The sequence below is a fragment of the Lynx canadensis genome, chromosome C1 (genome assembly GCF_007474595.2).
Source record: "Lynx canadensis isolate LIC74 chromosome C1, mLynCan4.pri.v2, whole genome shotgun sequence".
NCBI classification, from domain to species: domain Eukaryota; kingdom Metazoa; phylum Chordata; class Mammalia; order Carnivora; family Felidae; genus Lynx; species Lynx canadensis.
The window spans coordinates 53,818,844-53,832,977 of record NC_044310.1 but is presented as its reverse complement, the minus strand read 5'-3'; the positions used below and the strand labels follow the sequence as shown (position 1 = coordinate 53,832,977).

At 35.7% G+C, this 14,134-nt stretch overlaps 1 protein-coding gene across 2 annotated transcripts in view; it reads right to left on the bottom strand.

Annotated features, from left to right (window-relative positions):
• LEPR (leptin receptor) overlaps positions 1 to 14,134 on the bottom strand; it is an 89,155-nt gene that overhangs the window by 23,591 nt on the left and 51,430 nt on the right. For both annotated transcript variants that reach the window (XM_030324219.1, XM_030324222.1), the window contains exons 9-15: positions 9,430 to 9,720; positions 9,155 to 9,272; positions 6,285 to 6,484; positions 4,341 to 4,489; positions 2,937 to 3,096; positions 2,736 to 2,818; positions 1,348 to 1,564 (exon numbers count right to left, since the gene is read on the bottom strand). In XM_030324219.1, the coding sequence (XP_030180079.1) occupies positions 1,348 to 1,564; positions 2,736 to 2,818; positions 2,937 to 3,096; positions 4,341 to 4,489; positions 6,285 to 6,484; positions 9,155 to 9,272; positions 9,430 to 9,720 (1,218 nt within the window). The remainder of the gene's footprint in view (positions 1 to 1,347; positions 1,565 to 2,735; positions 2,819 to 2,936; positions 3,097 to 4,340; positions 4,490 to 6,284; positions 6,485 to 9,154; positions 9,273 to 9,429; positions 9,721 to 14,134) is intronic.

Below are 14,134 nucleotides of genomic sequence, written 5' to 3'. Positions count from 1 at the left end.
GTATGATTATTTGATTATTTGTTAATTAAATAATCAAAAAGTTGATTTGCCTCTGTGGATACTGAGACCATTATAGTTTTTCTCACATTGGAGTTCCCACCACCTACCACAGTGCAGCATTCAATAAATATTTCTAGAACATCTTGATGGAAAATATTTTTAGTGTAAAACATTGTGTAGATGCTATGGAACTTACAAGAAGCTTACACTATATGTACAAAACTAATCATTAATATAAGGCAAGATATAAAATACCTTAAGAAAGGTAGAAGGCACCCCAATTTAGGACATACCTAATCAAAGCAATAAGCAAAGACTTCATGGAAGAGATTAGTAGAGATACAAGAGATTTGAATTTTCCATTAAAAAGTTACACTTTGAATATGTAATGCAGATTGGAAACTCCTATTAAAGGCAGTTCTCAATTCTCTAATCAAATATATCAAAATTAATTAAAGAAGGTTCATCACTTTTTTAAAAAGTTATTTATTTATTTTGAGAGAGAGCATGGAAGAGGAGCAGAGAGAGAGGAAGAGAGAGAGAATCCCAGGCCCCATGCTGTCAGAGTGGAGCCTGATGCAGGGCTTGAACTCATGAACTGTGAGCCAAAACAAAGAGTTGGATGCTTAACTGACTGAGCCACCACAGAGCCCCAGTTCATCACTTGTATTAAATGAAGAACAGGGGTGCCTGAGTGGCTCAGTCGGTTAAGCGGCTGACTTTGGCTCAGGTCATGATCTCGCGGCCTGTGAGTTCAAGCCCCACGTTGGGCTCTGTGCTGACAGCTCAGAGCCTGAAGCCTGTTTCAGATTCTGTGTCTCCCTCTCTCTGACCCTCCCCCATTCATGCTCTGTCTCTCTCTGTCTCAAAAATAAATAAAAATGTTAAAAAAATTTTTTTAATGAAGAACAGATAAATTTTCCAGTCTGAACAATTACTTGCATCCATATGTCATACTATTACATATGTATGTAATAAATATAATACACACATGTACCTGTACTTACTTTTACACACACACACACACAGAGGCAGGGAGAGAGAGATTAATTCACATACAACTTGCATTGATCCAAAAGGTTTAGGTATTAGATTTACTAGAATATTCTCATTTATCATAATATTATTTCAACATGGTTCTACCACATGAAAACCCAAGGACCATATTATATAACCAGGGTACAACCTGCTTTGCTGTTTTTCAGAAAAGAAGAAATTAAAGACAGGAGACAGACTTACAGATTCAGGGAACTGCAGGCTTCTTGGAAGATCATTTAGAATGGGAGGAGTTTGTAAAAATTAAATATTGAAAGGGGCACAGGTTTACCACCCTGTACCCTTTCTTACCTTTGCTCATAGGCCATGAGAATGTTAAATTAAAATTCACAAAAGAAGCACCAATTGAATTGACAGCCAGAACTGTAACAGAATGTGCTTGCTCTGTCCACAGGAAAGTGAATTGAGTGTGATTTCCCACATCTTCTGACCATGTTCCATTGCGGGAAGTATGATGTTTTACCACATATTTTCTTACACTACACAATGAGTCATTTTTCATCAGAGGCTGCAGTAAACATGAAAATTGATTAGTTTAAGGGCTCCCGTGCTTTTTATATCAACCAAGCTCATGAACTCTTCTTATACGTTTCCCACTGGGAGGCAGGGGCAGACCAGGGCAAGCCCTGTCTAGTTCAAGGCTGAAGTATGGGGAGGTGAGGTAGGAGAGGGCTGGTGTCTGACAGAGACACAAAGAAGTCATCGGGATGGGTATACAGCGCAGGAAACTTATTTTTTTCCTTAAGACTCAGGGAATAAATCATTTAAGTATAATTAATTATGATACAATTAGGACACTTTTCTACTGAGAAGTTTCACACTAATTTTAGAGAAAAGAAAGACTGGCAGAGAGTCAAGAGTTTCCTCATCTGAAAAACCAACAACGAGTAACCATCTGGTTCTGTAAAGCAACAACAAGAAAGAGCTGAAAAGATATTAATCATCATTTATGTTAACCCCAGTGTCATTTGTTATCTCTTCTTCTCTTAATCGTTGCTAATTCAAGTAACGGAGGCTATCAGAACCATGTATACGGCATCCCAGAATTTCTGCCCGATCATTTAAAAAAAAATCATACCAGATCACTGATGATTCCATGTAAAATATATATCTAGTCCAATTCTGTTCTTCCATTCTACAGAGCATTAACAATACACCCCACTTCCTCCATTACTGCCACCTGTTTCAAATAAGATTCAGTGCTGCCAATGCCTTACAAACCCATCGAAAACGACTCTATACAGTTGACTGGAAGTGTTTCTCCATATATTTTTTTTTGTCATCGAGATTCCTCAAAATCAGAAATAACAGAAAAAAAATAAACACAAACACATACACATGTATGTCTGCGGGGTGTGGAACAATCTGGGTAGGTGGGGAGTAGAATTTTATCAGATATCATCTAGTCCAGCTCTACATTTATACAGATGAGAAAACTGAGGCTGAAGCATCTAAGCAACTTTGCCAAAATAATGCTGACCTAGCTGTAATATACTCAGCTGAGAACAGAATGAAGTTCCCTAACTCCATGCCAGCACATTGTAGCTCTCTGCAATCACATCTCAAAACTGAAATGAAATATTGGACTGCAGAGCCTAAAAAATGACAGGATTATGAACAATCAAGTCTTTCATAAGTATAAAAATAAAATTTAAGGGTAATATAAAAAGCAGGAATACCTTCCAAAGTAAAGTAACATTTCTCTCTTTTTTAGTGGTGTCTTCATTAATTATTCTCCAAACTTCAGGTCCTCTGGTAGGAACTGCAGAAGGACAAGGAGCCCAAGTTGTACATGTGCTCTCAGAAGGAATAGTTTTTAGTCCTATTGGAAACGCACATCCTCGTGCATTTTTAAGACACATTTAAAAATCTCTACAGACCTTTTATATCTGTGACAACTGTGTAGGCTGGACTACTCCAATTGCTCCAATATCCCAGCCCATCCAGCCTCTTGCAGCGCACCTGAACAGCATAGACAGCACACAGATCTGGCACCAGGACGCTGGCAGAATTGGATTTTGCATCATGCACCTCATACATCTGTAAAATAAACTCAAGCATTAGAGTAATCATTACCAACACCTATGTAGCTAAAGGGCCCTGAAGTGCATTCTATTTAAAACCTTAATACTATTCCAAAATTAACAGAGGGCTGACTTTGTGTTTTCTGGCTATAGAACTATGTGACTTGGATCTTGAGCTCCTTCAAGTGAAGGATTATCTTAGTCATCTGTGGTCTCCTTCTCAGGCCAAGATTTGGACTGACCTACTTGCAACCTCACTCTCAGCTGTTCTCAACTCTATTACTAATCTCTGTCCACTAATCCTCTACCCACAGAAATTCTTAATAATTTTAACTGAGTGGTTACATAGTGATATCTCTGATAGTCTCTTCGATAAGATGGTAAACTGTCACATTCCTTTCTACTAAAATCATGATGATCTAAAGGCATAATTAGGGTTCCTAATATTCCTGGGTCTTTGCCAGCTGCCATCTGAAAACTGACGTGGCCTGTCACCATATGCACACTTGCCACTACGGGTGTGGTTTTAGTTGTTTGGTAAAAGCAGCTTCTTCCAAAATGTGTCCCATTGAACATAACTGTACTAAGGAATATTAGATGTTAAAGGAAAAAGAGTTCCTTGGTAAATTGAGTTTGAGAAACACAGAATAAAATAAAGTCACAAATATTACTTTGATGCAGGACCTCTCTAAACCTTTAATATGTAACCCAGTGCAGTTCTGTACTAGGAACACACAGTGATACAGGGGTTCCTACATTTATTCATCCATGCAATCTTTTTTCAAGGAATATTTCAATATTCTGTCAAACTCATTTTGGGAAATGATGGGTTGCAGGAAATGTCATAACTTTAAAGGGTTAGACCTAGGGGTGCCTGGGTGGCTCAGTCAGTTAAGTGCCCAACTTCAGCTCAGGTCATGATCACATGGTTCATGAGTTTGAGCCCCACATTGGGCTCTCTGCTGCCAGCGCAGAGCCTGCTTCAGATCCTCTGCCCCTTCTCTCTCTCTCTGACCTTCCCCCACTCATTCTCTCTCTGTCTCTGTCTCTCTATCTCTATCTCTCTCAAAAAAAAACATGAAAACAATTCTTTTAAAGGGTTAAACCTATAGAAATATCTACTTAATAAAAACAGCTACAGAATACAGGAAGATGTACATTTGTGCCAATAAAATAAATCTTATGCAATAAAATTCTTAAACACTTATAAGAAATAACATTTAGTGAGGCAAGCTGAAGACATTTCTAGGTAAAATGTACCTTCCACTGTACTTCTTTTCCACTTAAGCCGTAGCGAATCTGGAATTTAAGATTATTCTCTGGAAAGACTGGCTTTTCCCAAGATATTTTCAATAATCCAATTTTTACAGTAATTTCCACTTTCACACTGGATGGAGGCAGTGGTTTCACTAGAAAATTTAAAAATAGTACTGTATAACAGTAATTTAAACAGTGAGAATATTTTTAAAACATTATCATGATGTTATAATCTTTTATACTCTATAAAGCAGTATCTCCTTCTCAAAGGAGATTAAAAAAAAATAGTACAAGTCAATGTGCAAACTCAGCATATTTGGGAACTAAAAGTCCCAACATCCCAGCACAGTAATATGAACTCTGAAGCTCTGCACTTATAATACCTTAAGACTGTTGATGACCAAAACCTCTAAACCTTTTCATTTCTAATGTTTCTCATGCTTATCCAATTCTTCATATATGAAGAAGACATTCTTGACCAACAGTAAGATGACATACATTTCAACTCCTGAAAAGTTAATTCCTCCTCAGAAAAGGAAGTATGAATATGTGAGAGATGCTAAGACATTCAATCTGTGACCTTACTTGACTGAATCATATGGATATCATATGGATATATTCCATGAATATCTAGTTTGCAGAAAGGATACTTTGAAGTACAAGAGTTTGCATGATCCCTACAACATGCACAGTGAGGAGGAAGGAGAAGCTTTCCACATTTTATGGGTGATAAACTAGTCACAGGGCACTTACATGTCTAGCCCATGTTTACAAAGCTAGTAACACATGGAACTGGCATTTGGATCCTAAAGTTGAATCTCCACCTTGTTTTCTAGTACTAAGTAGGCAGTATAAGCCTAACTTAAACTCCTTATTTTAGTACTGAAAAGAATAACATCAAAGGTTGTTCCGATAACATACAGAACTGAATTCATAGTGTCATATATTACATGTGAAGTTATTAACGTGCGTGTTTGTGGGGTAGAGAGTGGCAGGAGGGTTCCATGCTATTCCAAGATACTTAGTACCAGAGAAGTACTCCTTACAGTAAAATCCCTTTAAGTGGAACCAAACTAAATAGTATGTGTGTATGCATGTGCGTGTGTGTGCACATGCGCGCACGTGGGGGAGGAAATCAATTAATTGGGAATCTGTGGTAATAAAAAAAAACCCTAAATATTATGATTTTATCATACATTTAACAAAATATAGGTTTTAATTCAGATGTGTACTAATTATTTGAAAATATAACGAATCAAATACTGATTTTTGGCATAATTTCCCAATAAAATAGTATATAGGACCAAAGATATTGTTTTACCTCTATTGCATAATCATAAATAGGTCATTTCTCAAAGATTTTGCAGCAATATTGGAGGGATATATTATACTTTTCAATATATTCTTAATCCTTTGAAATCAGTGGATCTTTTTTAAGCGTATTTAAAAATATCATGATGGATATCATCTTTATTTTTTTCTTGTTCAGTGTAGTCATTTTGAATCTTTCAGTAGCCTACACAGCCTCACAAATTAAACTCTCTGGTTATGACTACTCAGATTACAAAATCCATCACAATATGCAAATTAAATTTCTAAATTAAAAACACCAAATGTTTTCATAAGTACATTGGGAGAAAAACAAAGTAGTGCATTATTTACAATAATATTACTGCTACATTTTATTACCAATGACCAATATAACTTATCAAATTATATGCTGAAAGTATTCCTATTACAAAAACATTGTGCTATAAGTAACTTAAAAAAATAAAAACAGTAAAACTTTCTAAGGTTGATTGTCTTTTCAATTCCACTATAAACACACACAAAATTTTGTTTAAAAATAGTGTTATCTGAAAATGGTAAAACACAACAATTACCATGAATCAACCTGAATCCAAATCTGCTAATAAAAATGAAGACACACAACACAGTTTGACATACCCACAGAATCAGGAACAACACACGTTGGTGGAGAGTCAAGTGAACCCAAAGAGTGATTGATTCTAATCCACATTGTATAGCCGGACAATAGAAAGATTGGCTGAAATACGCATTCATAAAAACCATCTCTCTGCAAATGGCAATCTTTAGATTCAGATATGGGATGAATAGATGGAACATCAGAGCAGTAAAGGCTGCTCCTTAAAAGATACGAGAACACTCAGTTAATATACAACGTTGATGAAAACGTTAAGATATATGAGAGAACGCCATAGATTTTATTCCACTTAAAATAGATGTTCTTATTGGAAATGCATTTTTGATTTCCCCACTGTATCACAATTTTATGTATTTCCATAAAAACGACAACAAACCTTATTAAATATTTTATTAGATACTAAGTGGAAATGCAAATAAAATAATTGGTATTCCTTCTCTACGGATCCAAGTAGAGGTAGAACCTACAACACTGAAAGTTAAGTTAATATTATATTTAAGTGATTATCATTTTAAAAGTATAGATCACAAGTAGTATTGGAGCATTCCTGAGATGGGAAGGAAGATAAATCCCTTACACTTTAAATATGGATTAAATTCCACCAGAAACTGAAGACATAACTGATGACAGTAAATTATAGCTTAATTGACAATGTCCTAGTATTTTCCAGTTCGGAGCATTACAATGAAAACAATACCAATCTTTGATTTATATCTGAATCATATAGTTAAATATATAATGCATTTTCTCGGAGAAGAAAATTAAGAAAGCAATTTTTATAACTGTGTCCCAATCAACACTCTACCTCAGAACATACGAAGCATTTTTCCTTTTCTTTGAAATAGCCCTTCTGCCACTATTTGCTCTGAACATGGTATTTAAGTGGTTAAATTAGCATTTTCTGTTTCCATAAAAATGGAGGAAGGAGGTTACAAGAAAATGAAAAACCTACATTCTTATGTTTCTCGTTCTATTTTTTGTGACATTTTCCTGCCTATCTCCTCAAAATTACAATCATTGGGGTGTCTGTGTGTGAATGAGTGCTAGTGGGGAGAGGAGAGAGATGAGAACAAGGCATGGGGAGTCATCTGCAGTAAAAAGAACCGTGACCATGTACAGAAACACAGTAATGCTCCATTTGGAATGCAAAGGTTATATCTTTGTCATCATGACAGCAATAGCCATTTACTGAATATTTACCAGGAGAAATTCTATCACTTAACTATAATTAAATGGAATTTATCATTAATTCTCACAGAAACCTTGTAAGTCCTATTATTCACTCCATTTTACAGACAAGGAAGTCGAGGCTTAGGTTTAAAAAACTCGCCACAGTACATGCAGGAGTTTCATACTCTTCTGTAAATATTAGTGATTTAATTGAGGTACAGAGCTTATGTGATGATCATCCACAAACACCTTTTTTCATGTGAAAATGTTATGGAAGGAACGTAAAGACAGATTATAGAAGTAAAATGGCATCCCATGAACATTCTATTGATTTTAAAATGCTACTATCAAGTAAGATGAAGCCAGCTATTATTCCCATGTAAGAAATGTAGAAATTGCCCCATTTTTCTACCACTACATAAGAATAGACTGGTCATGGGGTGCCTGGGTGGCTCAGTCGGTTGAGCGCCCGACTTTAGCTCAGGTCATGATCTCCCGGTACATGAGTTTGAGCCCCATGTCCGGCTCTGTGCTGACAGCTCAGAGCCTGGAGCCTGTTTCAGATTCCTTGTCTCCCTGTCTCTCTGCTCCTCCCCTGCTCACGCTCTCTCTCTCCCAAAAATATAAAACATTAAAAAATTTTTGTTTTTAAAGAATAGACTAGTCACTTTAGGGACAGAATTCAGATCACAGTATTTGAGGATGGGGATTTGTTTTTCACGTAGAAAATTTAGATTTTAAGAATAAATGAGTAGGGGCGCCTGGGTGGCTCAGTTGGCTAAGCGTCTGACTTCAGCTCAGGTCATGATCTCACAGTTCGTGAGTTCAAGCGCCGTGTCAAGCTCTGTGCTGACAGCTCAGAGCCTGGAGCCTGCTTCGGATTCTGTCTCTCACTCACTCTCTCTCTCTCTCTGCCCCTCCCCGGCTCATGCTCTGTCTCTCTCTGTCTCAAAAATAAAAATAAAAACATTTAAAAAAAAAAAAGAAGAAATGAGGACAAGGGATACAAACTGGAAGGCCCCAGTATGAACACAAATTGAGACAGCGTGTTTGAGAGCAGTATATATCACTGAAAACTACTGAGAGAGATTATAAAAATAACAATGTATCTACCTCCTCCTAATCAACAGTTCTATTACTTCAGATGATACTACAGGAAGATGATGTCTTGGAATCATTTCAAAACAGGGAAGCACAAAAATAAACAAGCATAAATTACTCTTTATCATAACACTTCACTCCTTATTAAGCATTTCTTTCTTAACCTTTCCTACTTCTGAAAGCATTCATATTATCTCTTAGAATCTTTGTGCAACAACTTCTGACTTTTTTCCAAGATATTTATCTTTAGCAAATGATACTGGACCTCTATAATCATGGATATTCTCCTCTGGCCAATTCTCTAAGTCAAACTAAAATGTACAGAAGCCAATTCTTCCTGGATTTCATTCAATAATTAAAAGGCAATTATGGAAAATTAACTGATTATCAGAAAAATAATTTGAGGTAAAAACAAGTTATATTTTTTCTATCAATGTAAGTTTTTTCAAAAATCACCTAATCCCTCAACAATTTCCTAAGTATATAGTACCTTCCTCTATTAGGAAGAACGTCTACTAGACTACTGTTCTGATGATATTTCTATAAAAAGTTTTATCTCACCATATCCATAGAATAATAGCACAGCAAAAATAATACATACCTATGATACCTCAACTGCAAAGTACTTCCCACGAGTGATTGGATTGCATTGGTTGACCATCTGCAAGTCATTTGAGTTAAGTACCCATCAGTTTCACATGATATATTGATATTGACATCTATTTAAAACACATTAAAATATTAATACAAAGCAAAATCACCACAAATTTTTTAATGAAAATAAAATTTCCTTACATTATCAATGGGACTCTAATATAGGGTCCATAATAAAAATCTGTCTGTGGAAGGAAATGAAGGGAAGTTCAGTATTCTTACCAATCACATATAATTCAGCATAGCGATGGTGGCATTCATGCTCGTTGCAGCAGTATATTGCATCGTAGGTAAACTTCCCTCGAGGTTTGGTTGCCTTCAAACTGCGAAAAGTAACTTTGCTAACATGGTCACCCACGACATGATACTGGCTTTGAGGAATTTTCTCAGCTAAATTCATCCACCAAATAATCTTTTTTGAGGAAACAATCTTATTTTCATTTTTATAAATGCAGTGAAAAGAAACGTTAGACCCGACACTTGTCAGAATTTTAGGTGGAAAGTATATGACATCTGCAATAAGAGAAGAAAGGGAGGATATCAGATGAAGAACAAAAACATCCTGTATGGAATTTATGCTACATAGAGAAGATTCACAATGCAATCAGGATCACACTGCCAAAAATAAAATGAGTGCACTAAGAGACTGTATAACTTGTACTGCCTGCTTACGTACAATTCTGTAGTATCCAGGCATTCCCATTTCCAAATCACTTAAACTTCCAAAAATGTCTCAGTATTTTCTTTTAAAAATTTTTTTAATGTTTTATTTATTTTTGACAGACAGAGAGAGAGAGAGAGAGAGAGAGCGCGCGCGCATGAGTGGGGGAGAGCCAGAGAGACAGGGAAACACAGAATCTGAAGCAGGTTCCAGGCTCTGAGCTGTCAGCACAGAGCCCAATGTGGGGCTTGAACTTATGGACTGTGAGACCTTGACTTGAGCCAAAGTCGGACACTCAACCAACTGAGCCACCCAGGCGCCCCTGTCTCAGTATTTTCTAAACATAGAAACTTATTACAAAGTGTATTTAATGAGTAATTGTCACTTGCTAATTGACAGGCAGAAAATCAATTTAAATGAAATATAACCTAATTCCACAATGACATATTTTCATCAGACTGTGCCTTATGAATCAGTGAAACCTAGGCTGAGTTCTTGAATCAAATCACTGTAAAGGCAAAATTCTGAAGAATAAATGGTGGTTGCTATTGTCTCATTTGGATATATGAAAATTTCAATCAGCAGGTAAAGCTGAAAAATAAGCTTTAAATAAGAGAACTGGTTAGGGACAGGGCACCTGGCTGGCTAAGTTGGTTAAGCATCCAACTTTGGCTCAGGTCATGATCTCATGGTTTGTGAGTTTGGGCCCCACATCTGACTCTATGCTGACAGCTCAGAGCCTGGAGCCTGCTTCAGATTCTGTGTCTCCGTCTTTCTTTCCCTCTCTCTCTCTCTCTCTCTCTCTGCACCTCCCCTGCTCGCTCTCTCTCTGTCTCTCACTCTCAAAAATAAATAAACATTAAAAATAAATAAATAAATAAATAAATAAATAAATAGCTAGAACTAGTTAGGGAAATGTAAAATCAACAATGCCCCAATGCACCAAAACAGGTAAACCTTAAATACTGGTCTGTAATGTTTTAAAGTTATTTAATGCCAGTATGCTGTGGTTAAGGATAAGAGGAACCAATATTTTTCTAAAATATTATTATTTTTTAATGCCTCTACACTATTCCATACTACTTTTTTGGTCCCCTATTGTTGGAAACAATATATTTTTATTTTTAATAAAATAATCTATTGTTTACATAATGTTTATATATTTTTATTTTTAATAAAAGAATTTATTATTTAATAAAACAATCTATATTTTTAATTAGAAACAATAAAAGTGATTGTTTACATAAGAAGAAATCACTTCTGCCACAGTGCATTACAAAAACAGTGTATTTCAGTTGTACAATTCACAATAAGACATTTTCTTCTGAGAGAATATGAATATGTTTCTATTCATATCATCTGGATTACCCCCCAAAACAAAAACGAAAACCTTCATTGATTTTTATTATTTTATATCATCTGGATTACCCCCCAAAAACAAAAATTAAAAACTTCATTGATTTTTATATTTAAGTTTTTTCTTTTTTGCAATAGCGGGCTAAACTCCATGGTCTTTGTATTTAGAATCCATACAAAACATTTGTATTTTGTACGTTTGCAGTCAAGCATAAACAAGAAAAAAATTAGTAGCATGAAATCACTAGACAGAAGACAGTCCATTAGATTTTTAACCCTAGCCTAGGATGGCACTCAAGCTTCATTAGTACATTACTTACTGCACGCAAGTACCTAGCACAGATCTGAAAAATCATTAACCTATTTTCAATATGCTCCACATGTCATTACTGAATGGCTTCAAAACTTTAAGAGTAATTTATTTTTTTAAAGAGTACACATTAGATTTCAAAAGCTAAGCTGAATCTTTTATGTTTAAAGATAATGAAAAACTCAAACCATTTCACTTCAAAATTGAATGCCTCAGTAAGGCTTAATCAAGAAATGCAGTTAAAGTCATAGTATTTTGGCATGATTAAATACTAAGATATTAGCTTACAAAAAAGAAAAGCAGGTTATTAAAAACCTGATGATGTGTAAAGTTTACATTGAATATACAGAAATTGATATGAAGTAAATGAATATTTAATTTTTAAAATAATATAAATATATATTTTATTCTCATGTAAGATACTCCACAACATTTAATTTGTAAAACGAGAAAATAATAATTTTCTTCTGATGACCAGGTACCAATACTTTTGTAAGGTCTAAAATAATGAATTTCATTAAAAGAGGAAAATCTTTTGATAAATATTAGTGAATTACCTACATGAACATAAATCCTGAATCAAAACATTATAGTTAAAGTTATTTTACAGTGTGTTTATTATAGCTCCAGAAAATAGATTTTTAAATTTTCAAAGCAGACTTCCTATTTTCCTTTGAGGGAAAAATATTTTCTCTAGCACATTATAAGCACTGCCAAGTATGAAATGAAGAAATTATCTGTTTCTCCTCTTCTTCGGCAGCACAAGAATGTAATTAAGAAAGGTACTACAGGGGCGCCTGGGTGGCGCAGTCGGTTAAGCATCCAACTTCAGCCAGGTCAAGATCTCGCGGTCCGTGAGTTCGAGCCCCGCGTCGGGCTCTGGGCTGATGGCTCGGAGCCTGGAGCCTGTTTCCGATTCTGTGTCTCCCTCTCTCTCTGCCCCTCGCCCATTCATGCTCTGTCTCTCTCTGTCCCAAAAATAAATAAACGTTGAAAAAAAAATTAAAAAAAAAAAAGAAAGGTACTACAAGAATGAGCACTTCTAAACTTGTTTTAAGTGTGTGGCGTAACTCAACTGCAACATTGTTAGCCTTCCTAAGTTCTGAGAGGGTCCTGGGTTTTCTTCTCAAAGTCCAAGGTCTCCCAATAGCTACAAAGAAAGAACCTAGCCAATTCATTTTCAAAAAATCTGTAAGAATTCCTTGATTAGAACATTGTTAGCCTTCCTAAGTTCTGCGAGGGTCCTGGGTTTTCTTCTCAAAGTCCAAGGTCTCCCAATAGCTACAAAGAAAGAACCTAGCCAATTCATTTTCAAAAAATCTGTAAGAATTCCTTGATTAGAAATGGTCAATGCTTCATTAACTGTGTACTTGGTAGGTACAGCTTTAATAAATCAATGACTACAAAATAGTAACTATAAAGGTACTAATAATTAGCATTCTGTTTGCTCTGGCAACAATACATCAGACAACCTCTGTTAAAAAAAGAAAAATCAATAAAATCCAAAGTGTTTGGAAATGATAAAGCAGGTATGCTAATTCACTCATGCTAAATAAGTTAATGCCTCAAACTTACAGAATACTTCTGTTTGGTGGATGTCATTGTAGCACCTAGCAGTGAGCAACAGAAGATAATCTAATAATATTAAATACCTAGATTTAAGGGAGAAGGATCCAAATCCTTTTACATAAGAATAGGAAGCTCCCGAGTTTGGAGAAACATACTTCACTGCTGCACAGCACTCAAGAACAAGCCTCAAGTGCAGTAAGCACCGTGAGGTGTAGAAAGTGCTGTGAAGGTAAACTCAGCAAAACTAAAACTTGAACAACCTAAGCAACACTGAAACCTCGTTTATCAGGAACCAGGAAGGAAATGAGAGGTCCCACTAAAATGCTCGATGTAAGTTTACTGCTTATTAGTTCCCAGTATCAATTTTTAGTGACACCAGAAATCTTGCATAAATATACATCATGCACTTAATCACTGTATTAGTGTGTACAAACATGAGCGCTGGGATTGGCCTGCCAGCTCTAGATTGTGCCAACTTTTACAAGTTACTTAACCTCTCTAAATCTCAACTGCTCTGTTTGTAAAAAGGGAGTATCAGGGAGACATAGGTGAATACCCTATCTCACAGGGCATCAAAAGGATAAAATGCTAATACATGTAAAGCACTTAGAGCAGTGCTTGAAACACAGGAAGTACCCTGTAACTGTCATTACTATGATTATTATTATTATTATTATTATTATTCAGTAGGGAAGTATGAACCTAATTGTACCTTTGATTTATGATTCAGCACCCATCATTACATCATTACAGAAGATGATACTGTAACAGAAATGTGCTTGGGAGCTACTGAAGTGTGTAGGCTTTTCTCCCCACTCTTGGTGTCCCTAGTCTACTTTCTATTTGGCAAGTTTCTATCTTTCCCTTAATATTTACCTGGTACCACTCACTGGCAACTAAGCCATCCAAGTCTGTTAAACTAGTAAGCTACTTTTACACTTATTTCTAAATCAACAAATTCTGACCATTGGGGCAGCTGTTTACTCACTGTCTGGCTTTATTTTTAACTTATTTTCAGACATTTCTGTTTG